The sequence below is a fragment of the Cyrtonyx montezumae genome, unplaced genomic scaffold, assembly GCF_038088225.1.
Source record: "Cyrtonyx montezumae isolate F1298 unplaced genomic scaffold, pur_monq_1.0 scaffold_7, whole genome shotgun sequence".
Lineage (NCBI taxonomy): Eukaryota > Metazoa > Chordata > Aves > Galliformes > Odontophoridae > Cyrtonyx > Cyrtonyx montezumae.
In genome coordinates this window covers 2,223,147-2,238,559 of record NW_027072078.1, presented here as the reverse complement: position 1 = coordinate 2,238,559, position 15,413 = coordinate 2,223,147, and the positions used below count along the sequence as shown (strand labels likewise).

Here is a 15,413-nt window from a genome sequence, read left to right as displayed (position 1 = left end):
TGCAACAGAGAACAGCTTTTCTAGCAGGAATTTCTGCTTCCTCAGAGAAATCTCTGAGCGTCTCACACCTGTAGGACATACCAGTAACAGTCAGATCAGCAACACAAGTCCTCACCACCTCCACTGCTAAGAGCTATCTGAAGAGTGGATGGGAGGAAGCTTCTCCAGTGCCTTTTCTGATGGTGAAAGATGCACACTAGCTCAAAACAGTACAATTTGCAACCAAAAGCCACTTCAAACCAACAAACACTGTTGGCACGCATACACATTTCCATTTCCACTTGAAATTGTATGTTCCTAATTAAAAAAATAAAAAAGTTTTGTTGTTTCCCCCTACTCCATCTTCTTTTATTCCGCCAATAAAGCAGGGGTGGGAGGGAGAAATGTTCAATACAGAAATTCTAAGTGATTGAATTGTGTTGTAGTGTGATCACACAACGCTTACCCGACCTGTCCCACGAGTGTATTTTGACACAAATTCATTTCAGACAGTGCCATTTTAGAAGAGTACGTACACTTCAACTAAGTACAGGGAGAAGTATGTTGCTCAGTGCACTTATTTCATAACCTCAGCTGCATTCACAGTCCATTTTGTTTAATTAGCATTACCCAGAAGAATCCAGCCGGTCTAACCCATCACATAGAGCACAAAAGCTGTAGAAAACACAATCCTAGCTTGTTTCGTGTGCCTGCAATCTCCTCCTCCGAACATAAAGCCAAACACGGAGCTTATCTGGTGCCCCACTGCTCTTCGGAATCGCTGTGTTTGATTAAAATTTGTCTCCTAAAGATTCACAGACATCGCGAGGCTTCTGCTGCCCGACAGCCCCAACAAGTCTAACTGCTCTGAGAAAGGAAATCAGTGCCAATGAGGGTACAAAGCCATCTCCCCCCCTCCTCACTGCCAGCATAAAACAAGACGCAAAGAACCTCCAAAACAGCGACACCAACCAGGAGATGGGGAGGCTCCTTTGACAAGGAGCAGAGCTAAGGTTTGGGAAGTGAGAACCTGGAAAGCAGCAGAGCAGCCAAAGGAAACCGGAAAAGAAGTGAGTGGGAAGAAAACGAGCTGCTTCACTCGGCGCTCGTGCTGCCTGCAGCACAGTAACTCACACGAGAGCAAACACTTGCAAACACTACTGCAGAAACCATTTGCAAAGCATCCCATGCAAATGCTTAGCGCAGTGTTCTTAACTGCATGAATTCAGCCTAATTTAATTTGAAAAAGTAAATGATCTCATTTACCCAAACACTTTGCATTAGATTCCAGTATTGCTTTTGCCTTTCAAAGAGCGTTCGGAGCTACAATTTAGCATTCAGTTTCCGGGCTAATGAAAGTGCATCTAGGCTAGTAAAACAGACCAAAACAAATCCGTGAATTCAAGTCCTGTTGTGTAATGAGGAAGTTTAATTAAGGCCACACATTACAGCTGTAAATGTTCTCTTATATAATAAGGTCTAAATGAAACTGAACCTAATCAAAGTTACAATTCCTTCATTAGCAAATTACAAACAAGAGTGCACAGCTGACACACCGGCTATGATTATCACAACTAATTGCCTTGTTGTTACAAACCAGCCTGAAACTGTGTTCAGATGTCCGTCTGCGGTAGCAAATTAGGGCCACATCAGGCTATTTCTGCCATCACAAGGGGCTCTTGTGCTGCGCGCTGATTTCCCCCCCGTCAAATGGGCAGAGTGCGGCCCAATCAAAGCCGGCTCTACAAAGGCAGCCTTTGAAGCCAGCGCAGCCGAGAAACGCGCTCCATATGCAGGCCGGCAGACTGCACTTCATTAGGCCTGTTGTCACATTTTCCCTCTTCTTATTCTAATGATCCTATTTTAATACACATAGGAACCCCTCCTAATTGATGTCAAGTGAGTGACTTCCACATTCATCACTGGAGCACATCAAACAAACCTTGGCGCGCGGGGCCGGCCTCGGAGCGCCGCAGAGCCGAGGTGCCTCTCCGAGCAGAGCAGAAAGAGCATTGCATACCTGCTTAATTGGGATCGCACGGCCGCTCCCGATGCTGTCCGTCCTGCTCTCCAGCACCTTCTTCTCTTTGTCTGGGTCGCTCCCTTTCCGAGACTGCAGAGCGAAAAGAAAGTTGTGGTTTTGTTGTGTTTTTATAAAGCTACTGGAGAAAGCATTTTTGACACGTAAGCATACTGAAAGGAGGAGGGGGAAAAAATCTCCAAATGCACACGACAGCCCCAAAATTTGAATACCTCATTAGTATTCCTAAAATTCTGCCCTCCTCTTGTTTGAAATGGGATTTGGGTTTCAAAGAGTTCCAGCCTTGCTGCCTGAAGACCCAATGGATGAGGGGAAATGATGCTCAGGTGTTCAGCATGACTTGAGGAAGACTTAAATCAATCTACCTATCTAAATATAGGTAACATAACTAATATCGGTGTGTTTTTAGAAAGGTTTTCAGCTATTTAAAACCATGACTTCACGACACCATCTCTGACCATCCCGATTTAACTCTGGATCATGCTAATTTTCAGCTCTTCTTTTCCCACTTTTCCGCCGTGAGAAAGTTGGGATGTCAAGAAGAGGCAGCGACTGAGGTTGAAAAACATTTCTGGAACGTCAGGAATAGGCAACGACTGAGGTTGAAAAACACTTTCTGAGCTGAGGGAAGAAATATCAACACAAGGAAAATTAAATCCACAACCAGAACTTGACTTGGCTTTCTCCAGAGAGAACTGCCCTACTGAGTGAGCTTCACAGCGCTGCCTTCGTGACTCAACGGGAACTTTAAGAAGTCATTCAGATTGTGGTCGATTACTGTGGAAGAACACACAAGTATAATCATTTTGACAGACTTATTTTATTAAAAAAACAACAAAAAAAAAGAAGTTAAAAGAAGATCCGGAGTCATCCTCCTTAATAACTGATCTGACAAGTGACAACTTCACTCCATTACTTTTCAATAGGAACGTTACTCACACGATATTGAAAAAGGGGAAAACATTTTCATGTGCTTTTCAAATCGCGGGTGATGTATGAAACGAACGCGTTTGCGGGGTCCACTGCCACAATGAAAGTTAATGAAAACCAGAGCAATACGAGACACCGGGTTTCATTGTCGGCATAAAGGGATGTCTGATGGACAGCGACGTCGGGATGGCGGCCAGTTAATACTTGCTTTCCTATTCCCCCATTCAGCAGGAGGAGGGATGGAAGGAGGAAAATGCCCCAAGCGGTTGCTTTACGGGGCGAGGGGAGGGAAAAAGCCCACGTAGGAAGGCTTCAAGTAACAGCATCCTAAGCAACACATTTACCCAGCGGGGAGGCTGTGCTTTTCCCGGCTCTGCCGGGAGCAGGCTGCTATCACTAGTTACTATGGTTAGGGGCAATGGAATGACATGGCAGGGAATTAAACAAAGAACAAATGAAAGAAAGCAAAACAAGTGGGAGGGATGAAATCCAATGTTGAAGATCACTATTGTTCCTCTTCCTTCAAGACAGATTTCTGAATCTGAAAGTGCCACTTCCCAATAATAAAACACAAAACAATGCTTCAATAGCGCAAAGCGGCCGTAAGTGACATTTTAAAGGAACTCAATGGAGGTAGCCAAATCCTTGGGAGGGAAGTTGTCAACTTGAATGTTTCTTTTTGTCTCCAAAAGGATCCTGTCTCCAAGAAGCGATCTAAATGCTCCGTACTAATTTATTTATTTTTTAAATCATCTCATCATCTCTTCCACAAAGGTAAATGCAGCAGAAATGAACGCTGTGAGTAGAGGGGAAATAGTTAAAAGCAAACTGCTGTCAGATGCTGAAAGTAGAGAAACCTAGGGATGGATGTTAGCCCAATCTTTTCTAGCTGCTGGTAATGAGTACGTGCAATTTTCAAGGGGAGAACTGTATCAGGCTCCACCATTTATATCACGAAGTCAAATACAGAGGCAGAGACTCGTGCTTTTGCATTTATAATGCATCCATTTCATGTCATACATAAATTAAAAACAGTCAATAAACCACACTGGATCAACACTTGCTACGGTTTTCTCTGATGTCGCGTTTACACATTAAGTAATTCTATTTAAAACTTCTATATAGCAAACCAGAGAAAGTCCCAAAAACCTAAAAAAAATTCAAAACCTGCCCGAGTGCCATTTGACCTATTTTCCCTTTGCACCAGAAGTCTTAGGAAGCCTTACGTCAGCGTTAAACCTTTCCCAAATCAGAGCTGAGAAATGAGATTGCTACCGACCCAAAAAAATACAGCACCTGAGCGCCACCAGAATCCTGCATCCACAGCCCAGAGAGCTCCCAAGAAGTACCAGTACTGATCTCCAATACACTGAGCTATAGAGGTTTATTTAACTTTTAAAAAGGTCATGACTACAAATCCACAATCATGTAGGATGGGTAAGTACTGCTATGTGAATGGAGCTGCCTCTCGCTGCCCCTGAAGTTCCTTCAGCACACATGAAATCTGATGAGTAGTGAGAAGCAGTGCTGAAGTGCAAATCCTCACCTGAGCTGCACACTGCAGTTTAATTATCCCTATTTGTACTGTGCACAAACAGAAGACATTTACCCTTTTGCTTTATTTGGTCTATTTTAAAGCCTAACTGGGTATTACTGTTGCAACAAAAGCTTGACGGAAAAATATTAATATCCAACGAAGTCATAACGACCAGACTCCACAAGAACATGTTTAAAATGCTCTAAGTCCTATTCCAAATCAAAAGCTGGAAGAGATTAAAGGAAAAAAAAAATCACATCTTTCTGCTTAACCCCATTTCCTTCCAACGCTAACAGATCCTCATGGAAGAAACTAAATCTATTACCTGAACCACGTAACAAGGGTCAGTTTGCAATTGCACAAATGCAAATGATTCTAATGACAAGCAACAGCCTACGAAACAAGCACAGCAAACTGAACACAGCTCACCGAAGTATTTTCAGCATCACGTTTTGCTCTCAGCTAGACAGGACATCTATCTATTTACAGACAGCTCACCTATTTGTTTGGTTTGGTAATTCCAGCTTACAACAAGGCTGACGTGGCACGAGAGCTGCGCCGTGAGCAGGGTCAGCAAACTTCAGGACAGGGATTGTGCCATATTCACTATGAGCAGACCATAAAAGACCAACCTAATTCTGAAAGGACATTATTTTCTTCCCCACGGCACTTGATTTTTCCCCAATTTTTCCCAAGTTATTTGGCATTAAGATGACTACCAACATCCTCTGGTGTTAGGAAAGACGGTTCTCCCTATGCTATTAGTGACTACAGACCTGCCTGCAACACACGCAGCTGATTTCACATTCCTCTCAGACCTCTTCCTCGACTGCAGATGCGTATGTTTCCCCTCGCTCGCTTTCTCAAATTTACACCTACTCCAATATAAATCACCCACAGTTTTCCAAATGTCAACAGCATCTGAACAGCCCTCTCAGCACACTTGAGGCAGGAAATGGTCGGCACACGCTCCCGACAGAGCTCTGGTGGTCTCGGCTCTGCTCCCAGATTTATGGCTCTGCTCTCCGTTCCTAGGATGACACTGACATCTAGTGGAGTTAATAACTCACGAGTGCTCCTCAGCACCAGTCCTGAGAGCAGCAGGGAAATGCACACGCAATTGCTGTTAAACCTCAGTGTCAAAACATGACGAGTTCTCAGCAGGAGGATTAAAACCACCTGAGCAAAAATTCATCACTTCAATTCTGTGTTTGTTAGAAAGCATGGTTAGAAGCGGCAACACACGGATTACAAAGCCACAATTACACACACAGTACAAGCCCAAAGCTTTCAGCAGGGCTGCTAAAATAAGGAAATCATCACTCAAAGCTCCATTCTTGTTTCCCAAAGCACTTGTGCATAGCAAAGATCAATCACAGTGGACCAGTTGAAGTGTTTTGGGTTTTTTTCTTAAATTTCCATTTTTTTTGTCTCTCTATGAAGCAAAACCCAGATATTCTAGGAAGGAAGAAAATGTAACGTCATTTTCACCTCCATCGTAATTTTTAACTCTGGGAAAGCCAATTGAGACAGAAGTAACTAAAGGATCACAGGCCTTCGGTTTATCGGACACTCTCTCTCTCGCTCATTTTATTTGATTCATTTGCCTCAATTCCAATTATATTATATTATATTGTGTTATTTTTCCTTTCTGATATCTATTTAGTAAAATAGCTTTCCTCCTCAGATCGTTGCCGCTGTTTTGTTCCTAGGCCCATCTCCCTTCTCCTTTTCCCTTTTCCCCCTTCCCCTTCCCCGGGGTGTGGGCCCGTGGGTCCCCTGCCTCAATTGTCACGGTACCGGGTCAAACTGTCCTGCAAACCGTGACAATTTTGGCGCCCAACGTGGGGCTCGACTAGCTGCCTTAGCCGGACAGAGACATACTTTTAGAGTGAATCTCTGTCTCTTGTTCGGAAGCTTATCTGTACTGCAGGTCCTGTACGGCAAAACACGACCTTGAAGTCCGGGCGTACTGCCAGTTCTTCTGGAATATTTGTAAACTTTTCGGGTGCTGCCAGCTTGTTTGAGTAAAAGGAAAAAAAAATGTTTTTACTGTTTCTGTTAAAACTGCCCTTACAGGGGTTGTATTGCATTGCTTTTTCCCTTTTAATGCTCAAAACGTATTGGAACTTGGTTAAGCTTGCCAGTCTGATCTATGGAGCCTGGTCCCTATATGACAAACTAAAAGCAGTGATGGACAGTTTTCTGTCCTGGTCCCTATATGACAAACTAAAAGCAGTGAGTGACAGCTTTCTCCTCTGACTCTGAAAGTGGGAACCTAGGCAGATCTTAAGAGTCAAAGTCACACAAAGGCTCCAGGATTCATCCGCTGGTATTCCCAGCATGGTAACTTCACCACTTCAGCCTCCGTTTTACATCCTCAAAGAGAAAAGCCCAATTGTCATTCTAAAGCGCTGTTGTTTTCAAGCCTACAGATCCTCCTCACCACTCCTGTCTGGATTAGACCAGCTCAACTCAACCGGGTTGAAGTTCAGGCCACCATCACAGAGCACTACTAGAAACACAGCAACAGTCTCTTCCTTGGCTCACTCACCGTGAAGAGGTTGGACCGGCGCTTGGACTGTTTACGGACAGGAGTTGGTGTGTTGGCAGTGGGAGGAACATCAATCCGTAGCTCCTTCTGGCTGGTGCTTGGAGTTGATGGGACAGAGGAGGAATAATCACTTAAACTCCCTCCTCCATTACTGGTCTGCAAGGATTAAAGTTAGTTTTAAACAGCGGTACACTGCTTTCAAGAAATTGCAATCCACAGCTGCATCTTACTTAGTCCTGGCACCTGACAATAGCAGCCTAAGCTCAGAAGCACAGCAGGCCTGCCCTACTGCCACTTTTCCATACATTTCCATGGCAAGGCTTTCAGCATTTTTTTTTATGCCTTTATTTTTCAAAACCTAGATTTTTCTGTTGATGTGGCAGGCACATTGTCATTCTACACAGTATACCCCTTAGCTGGGTATCAACTATCTCATTTGTTTTTATTAGCGTGAGAATAAGCCAAACACTGGGGAAAGGCTGTAGAGTTTATTCTGTTTTTCTGCTTCAAGGATTGGTAGGCCAAATTCTGCCTCAAACCTAGAAAAAATATCTAGGGCAACAGAAGTGCGTAGCTGGACTTAATCCTAGTCTGCAATCATCCGTCCACTGAGAGCTAATCAAGAAAATGGAAAAAAAAAAACAACCCACCGAGGCTGTAAAATGGTTCCTGTAGTAACAGGTAGCTCTTAAGACATTTGCTGAAGCCATGAAAACCGTTGGCACAGGGATACAGAGCTTTAAAGACATTCCAATTTTAATCAAAGCAGCCCAAACGTAAAGTTACATCACAGTCTCCCAAGGAATTAAGCAGGCACTCAGTAAGCCTACAGAACAATTAATGAACTGATGCCACAAGTGACTAATAGCAGAAAAGCAAGGAAAACAGACTGGAAAAGTACCAAAAATGTGATTAATGTTTTGATTTTTTTCTTAGACATAACAAACGAGTATTAAAAACGCCATTAAAAAGGATGCAGAGATGATCTACGAAGTACAGTTTTCTTCCTGTCAGGAACACGTGCATCCTATGCATGCTGAATGGGAACTGAGGCAAAATAAAGATGGAAAATTCCACTGCCTTTGGAGGAAAGCTCAATGGGAGAGCAGCAGCATGCAGAGGATCTGGACAACAACTCCAAGGTAACTTATGGGAGGGGAAACGGTCTGAGACGCTCACGAGAAACTAGAAGGATATCTTTGAAGTTATTGAGTTTCCTATGAGAAGTGAGAAGGTTTTTACCTCCGAGGTACTCACGGAATGCCTAAGGAGAAGGATTTTTCTCATGGCACTTAACATGAGGCAACTCATTTTAATTGCTGCAGCTAGGAATCGACCAGTTAAAGCTGCTTCACAGGAAAAGAAAGCAGTCCAGAGCTTCCTCTTCAGCAGTGCCCTTCACTAGTGATGCAAGGAGCTGCCATCTCTGCCTGGGGAGCAGCAGCAGTACGACAGCACTTCTCATAACACAGCCCTGAGGTCAGTGTGAGGATCAGGACCTCAAGAAGAAAGGATAACTCCTGAAGGAGAACCAAGCAGGAGACAATTCTTCCTTGCATCATCCACTTAACGCTCCTTTCAGCAATTTCAAGTATTTGGTGTTTAATTCCTTCTTTTTTTTTTTCTTTTTAAGTTCAAGAAGAGAAAGGTAAAAACAGAGGCATGAGTCCAGAAACTCATGCTTGCACTAAAGGGTCAACCAACTCAGCAACAAATCCACAAGCATCACTTCCAAAAGTCCCTACATGCAAACGCGTTCCTCATAATCTGCGTGACAGGTTAGGAATTACAATTCATGAAACAAACGTTTTGGTGGAGAAATTGTCCCTTTTTCCCCTTAAGGTAAGGAGATGAAATGTCACCTTCCCTTCCTTCTGACTGAGCTAGAGAAAGGCTGCTGTCAGGAAGCCAGAGGTAGGGGTACTGAAGTAAGAGGATCTGACTGAGGTCTTCCTACAATGTTTTCAAGGTACGTTCAAGCAAGCAGAATTTGGAGGTGGACCAAGTGAATGAAACAAAGCTGACAGAAGATTAAGAGCTGGAATTATCATTTTTAGTGTCCTAACAGCAACTACTTGGGAAGAATTGGCCTCAATTTACCCCACATTCACTTTCTTTTCTCTCCTTTCTCTAAGGTATCTTGTTGAGACAGCAAGTAAAAGGTCAAATGGACAAGACAGTAAATAACCTGCAGGAAAACACACAACACATCTGTGTACAAAGTCAGAGATTATCCCTCCAAAGAAACACAGGAAGGGCTGTGCCAGACAAAGGAAGATCTACAAGGAGAACATCTAAAAACTCAGCAACTATGAAACACTTAGAAAAGGAGACCAAAGATGCTGAAACAGGTCTCAAGGAACAGCTTTTGGACCATAGTGGTGAGGACCTTACAGTCCACTCAGCTGTGACAGAACCAAACTGAGGAGGGAAAATAAGGAAATTGAAACAAGTGACAAATAACAGGAACGGAAGGTGCTAAGATCAGAACCATGCAGCTGAAAAGCTCAGCAGAAGAGAGGAAAAAGAAGACAACAAGTGATGAAGATAGTGGAAAAGAAAGGATCACATTAAGCTTATGCCTCAAGACTATAGAAGACTCTTATACAAAAGGGACACTAGACAGTATGAAGGAAGGACTCTCATATTCTACACTGACGACAGGATGTGAACCACAAATTCTTGAAAACAAAGGGATGTAGTTATGCTCTGTCATAATATTGAAAACTTGATCATTATGCATCTCCACCTTCCTGTTAACTAAAGGAGATCACTATAGTGGTTTAATAGAGCAGCTCATCAACACTATACCATGCTCTTACTCCTACTGTCCTCAAAAGAATGGGGGGGGAATACAATGAAAAAGGCTTACAGGTTGAGCTAAGGACAGGGAGGATCCCTCACCCATTGCTGTCATGAGCAAAACAGACTCAGCACGGGCCTCTCCTGGGCTGCAGGGAATTGCTGCTGCATGCCTGGAGCACCTCCTGCACTCACCTCAGTGCCTGCAGGGCTGCTTCTCTCACATTTCCCACTCCTTTCTTCCAGCTGCTGTTACAAAGCACTTTTTCCTTCCCTAAATCGGCTGTCTCAGAAGTGCACCCAGCATCACACACAGCCCAGCTCTGGCCAGCAGCAGGTCCCTTCTAGGGCAGCTGGAGCTGGCTGTGATCCACCCCAGAGCCACGCTAGGCTCTGCCATCCCAGCTACCAAAACCTCAGTGTCTAAACCCAGTACCTTACCTCTGTGAGAAATATATTTGATAAACATCATTAAAATACATATTTCATCACGTTAACGAGACAATCTTCACAAACTTCCCTTCCACCAACGAAGGTAATTCTCCACACCAAAGAAATCAGTATAACATCAACCCAGTGCCAACAAAGGAGAACACCTTACACTCCACTTGTCCCTTCACCGCATGACACTGCCTCACGTCCCCCACAACTGCTACAACATCTGGCAACATTCAGTCCAGGTTTTGCCCCATTACCTCTCCCAGTCACCATACCTTTGTCTCAAACCCCACGGGTGCCCCAGCTGAGCACAGTGGCTTCACACCCATGGGCAGCTCAGCTGCACCACACCGCTCTCCCACTCTTCCTCAGCAGAAGCTTGGCACAGAAATCAAACACCACAGCAAAGATTTCTGTCCTAAGCACAGCGAGGATGCTGTAATACATTTTGGGCTGTTGCACACCTTAACATTTTCCTTTCAATGAGCTGTTCTCAAGACACAGAGACACCCTGAGCGATCAAGGGACATTTCTCTGCATTGCTGCTTTAACCACAGTCTTGGTCAATCAAATGGACCTAGGTAGAGAAACTATTATCCTCAGTAGAAGCATTTATCATCCATTTGGCTATCTTGGCTCATGGATTTACTTTTCTGCCCGTAGCAAGGCAGCACGTCCACTCTCAAACGTGCCAGGCTCTTGGATGTACACAGTGCAACACGATCTGTTTTACCTGCTAGGCAAACACACAGCCTGATGATGGCCAATGAACTTGTACATGTTGTTGCAGAAGAGCCTGAAAGTCTTTTCATTTCAGGGATATGTTACTTCCAGAATACATCTTGCACGAATGGCCAATACTCCATTTATAGAATAACTAACTCTATCATCTACAACACATCAATCTTCATTGCCACGTGGACCAGTGCTTTAAGAAACTCAAGGTCAAGGCAACAAGGCCAAATTTAACAGATTCCAAGACAAAAGCAGCTCAGAGGAATCTCCCTCTGATATCAATGAGTCCAATTTTGTCAGTTCAAAGCAGTTACCTCAAAGGTAAGCACTGCCAATAGGGACTGCAAGGCTTTTAAAGCCTGTCATGAGACTCCTGTTGATACCTTATTAAAAAGGAATGGACCGCTGTCCACAGTTCTGTGCTGAAAAAGGGTTAAACCACTCCATGTCACACACTTTCACAAATGCATTTCAGCACCACCAGTAAACAAACCAGTGAGTTTACCTTGCAGGCCAGGAGCCGAGCTGTGACTTGCATTAGCAGAAGGTTGGACTTATCTTTGCATTTGCCAGGGGCATGTTCCTAACCAGCCAACTACACAAAGAAAAATATTCACCTTATAACTGGTAGTGCCAAGTAGGTCTTAAAGCATACAGTAAAAATGCCAGGCGAACCCAATAAATGACAGCATAGGAAGAAAAAAAGTTGAACTTTTTCTTCTTATCAAGTCACCCAAAAAGAATGGAATCGGTGTTTTTCTGCTCTCTAGATATAACAGGACACCCACCAAGAAAAGCCATCCCTAACCACTGCTTGAGGAGAAAACGAAGGCAACAGGTACTACATCTAAAACAGACGAGATTGCCAGAGCTTCAGGGAGCCCAGGAGCAGTCAGAATAAAGCAAACCTCGATCAAAAGCAGAGATTACATACTCTGTAACAGAACGCATTCGATTTCTGCACCTTCTGTTCTTGGGGAAAGGAAGGAAAAGTGCATTTCTGCAGAACTACAGGAGCATCATGGAAAAATCTCTAGTCAGGACATTTTTCCTCTGCTGGCTTGTGTACAGTGTCGTTCTTGAACATCCCATTATCTCTGTCTTTCATCTGACAACACTATAGGTAGGAGTCCAATTTATTCAAGGGATTTTGGTCATATGCAGGCACACATCCAAAGATGGACTGAAGATGAAACTGTTTAGTCCCTGCCTCAGCAACAGCCAGAAAGCTTTGATTGTGTTGCCATGGAGTACAAATTTTACACTGCATTTCAAAACTACACCCAGATGAATGAGGCTGAGACTTCAGTACATCCAGCCCTTCACAGTAAGACCAAATATGGGAAAACAACACAATTTAACCTCGTCCTTTGGGACATATCAGAAATTGTTAATCTAAGGAGCTTTTGCCTTTTCTGGTAATGAAAAGGTAGAGGAAAGATGAAATTTGTCCTGTCAGATCTATCAGAATGACAGATCTCAAGACTGAGTGCCAAGAGAACTTAAGACAACTTGGCTGAAGTAAGCTGGCACATCCAAAAAGAGTCACTGGTGAAACTACTAATAATTTTTAATCAACAAAACGTGACAATTGGCTTCAATACTGCAGTTCTATGAACTAAAAGATCAAGCCTGAACTTTAAATTTAAAGTGACTTTAGAAAGGAAGAGGTAAAAACAGACTGTACAAAAACTAATGGGAATATTAACACAGTCTTGAAGGGACTAAGGAAAGAAGTGCACCAAGAGATGAACTGAAATGTAATGATTTAATCCTGCAGGGCACCCCTCCTTATACATGTGGACTGTGCATGTGAATGAAGGGGAATATATGTACTTACAAATATATATATATAAAACGTTTATTTTAAATTTTATTTTAAATTAAATATAAACGTTTATTTAAATGAACATTAGAGATTACTTAAAATTAACCTCGTACACAGAAATCATTATGATGCATGCTGCAATGGTACTAAACACATTCTTCACTTCTTAGTTTTTCCTCTGCAGTGATGTGAAAGAAAGAAAGAGAAAGAAAAACTGACTATGCAGAATAGTCTCTTCTTGATTTGAATGTCATTTGATTGAATAACAAAACACTTCAGTCCAAAGACAGCATTTCTGACTGATGGTGGGAAACCTCACTGAAACATTGTCATGTCCAAAGAGATGTGCTAAAGTACACTAGTCAATATCCTCGTCAAGGTCTGAGATGGTAAATTCTCCCCAAGATCATCTTATATTTGGAACTGTGTAATGTGCTTTTAAGTCTAGGATAGGAACTCACCCTAAACAAGGTCCTACTGCCATTATGTGCTGCATGAAGGCAGCGAGACATGAAGCAGGTTTATAACATGACATCAATCTCAGGAGACAGGCATCTTTGGTCACAGTTGCAATTACTTCTGTCAACTACTTATGTCAGCCAACAAATGTGGTAAAGAACATTATCTCAAGATTATAAGAATAGATGTCACAGATCCTTACCACAGAAGGCACCTTGATTTTCCCAAACAGTTCTTATTGCTGGCAAGAAATTTGCTCTGTATGCGAAACATCTGTCTAGAATTTGGTATTTGCTGCTATTGTCCAAACTGTCCTTGAGTAGGAAACTGCTAAGAACAGAGATATTTGATGTTCTTAATCAGACAAGCTTTACCAACAAGAAGGTCAACCACAGCTGCTGTAAGAAAATGCAGAACAGAGGTGTATTTGGCTAAAATTGGGTTGTGTAAAGCATCACCTATCCTCTGTAGGATATCTTGGAAAACTACACAATAATCAACAGAGTAAAAGAGGTCTTCATCAGATCCAAGAATAAGATCACTACTGGAAACTGCCATTCAAATATAACCACTGAATACGGCGAGTCTCAGTACCAAAGATAATCTATACAAGCAGCATAACTCATCTTGGTCTAAAAGTATGAGCTTGTAGAACTGTCTGGAGGAGTTTGATTAGGAGAAAAACATTTTACAGTGGGCTGCTTCCAAGTGCTAATGGAAGTGACCTGGTCAGAAAGTGGCTGAATGTCATTTACATCAAGAACCCAAAGAATTCCTTCCACATGAGGAACTTTACTGTATCACCATGAGGTGCTAGAGTTCTTCAGAAGAGTCACACTTACCTTAGCACCTGTTACAGAAAGAGGGATCCGAATTTCAATATCCTATTCTGCCATAATTAGCAGAAGTGAGGGTCACAATCTGAGGCTGGTACTTGGGTTGAGTATGGCAAAGAACTCTAAGCTAAACTAGCACCTGCACCTACAGAGTTAACTCGGTGGTGGTGGCTTCTATTAGGGTACAAAATGAGATCTGGAGATCCAGAACCTTCATCTGGGGGTATAAATTTAAAGAGTGCTTCTAAAAGACACTGATACGTCAAATGAGAGAAAGCAATCCTCTCCCACAAAGATAGAGTAATTCTTCACTACAGTGGTTTTGCTAAAGTGCAGAAGGGTTGATAGACAGAACAAAATGTGAAATGGGCTGCTCAAGAATGCTACGTAACATCAGAAGACATCTCTTCCATGTATTACTGAATTAAGACTTAAAAAATCTGCCAGGAGAGCTGATAGGTATCAGACGTTTCCAACTGCTTCAGTGAAAATCAGGACACTGGGTCACAGTACTGGTGACACACTGGAGGGGCCAGCAAGATGCCCTATAAATCCAACTATCAGGAGTGAAAGAGCACAATGGGAAGACAGCTCTTCTGGCTGAGGAAGCCCTGTATATGATCAATGGAGCTTGCATTTATCCACTCTGAATATACACAGACTATGACTTGTCAGTAGAAAAAGACACTGAGGGAGGATATCACAGTGGAAACACACAAGTCAGTATTGATGTACGTGGGTAAAAACTGTGCACACTAAAAAATGTCATTATCCAAACACTTCCAGAAATGCCGTACCGATGGCATCAAGGCCAGCATGTTTTCCTGCCATAAATAAAGGCAGCATTTTGTTTCATTTCCCTGTATTTAGAGACAGACACCACCGTGTCAATAGGTGGGATCATTTCAATTAAGAATCGACAGAGACAGGCAACTGCAACTGCACAGAGAGGTAACAAAAGTAAAATTCTAGTGCAAACCATTGAGATACACCAGGAATTATGAGACCAATAACCCAAAACATCGTGAGGTAATTTTAAAAAGCCATACAGCAAACCCTACTACTGTAACTGCTACTGGTCTGCTGAGAGCAGCGGGCTGCTGGGCATAATCAGCACTATGAAAAGTGGTTTCAAGCCAAAGTAACCCACCAGAGTGGTTACGTGAAACAAAGTCAAGACAGTTAACAATACTTCAACTACAGATTGCTGATACCTTTCAGGAAATGCCAGCTACCTATATCAAGCAGGAAAACGAGCAATGACAGACATTACA

The 15,413-nt window shown here is 42.8% G+C and overlaps 1 protein-coding gene across 4 annotated transcripts in view; it reads right to left on the bottom strand.

Moving 5' to 3' along the window:
• The window catches only part of AGAP1 (ArfGAP with GTPase domain, ankyrin repeat and PH domain 1), a 236,199-nt gene that overhangs the window by 127,169 nt on the left and 93,617 nt on the right, over nucleotides 1-15,413 (bottom strand). For all 4 annotated transcript variants that reach the window (XM_065750749.1, XM_065750750.1, XM_065750751.1 and 1 more), the window contains 2 exons: nucleotides 7,042-7,197; nucleotides 2,000-2,092 (listed from right to left, as the gene is read on the bottom strand). In XM_065750749.1, the coding sequence (XP_065606821.1) occupies nucleotides 2,000-2,092; nucleotides 7,042-7,197 (249 nt within the window). The remainder of the gene's footprint in view (nucleotides 1-1,999; nucleotides 2,093-7,041; nucleotides 7,198-15,413) is intronic.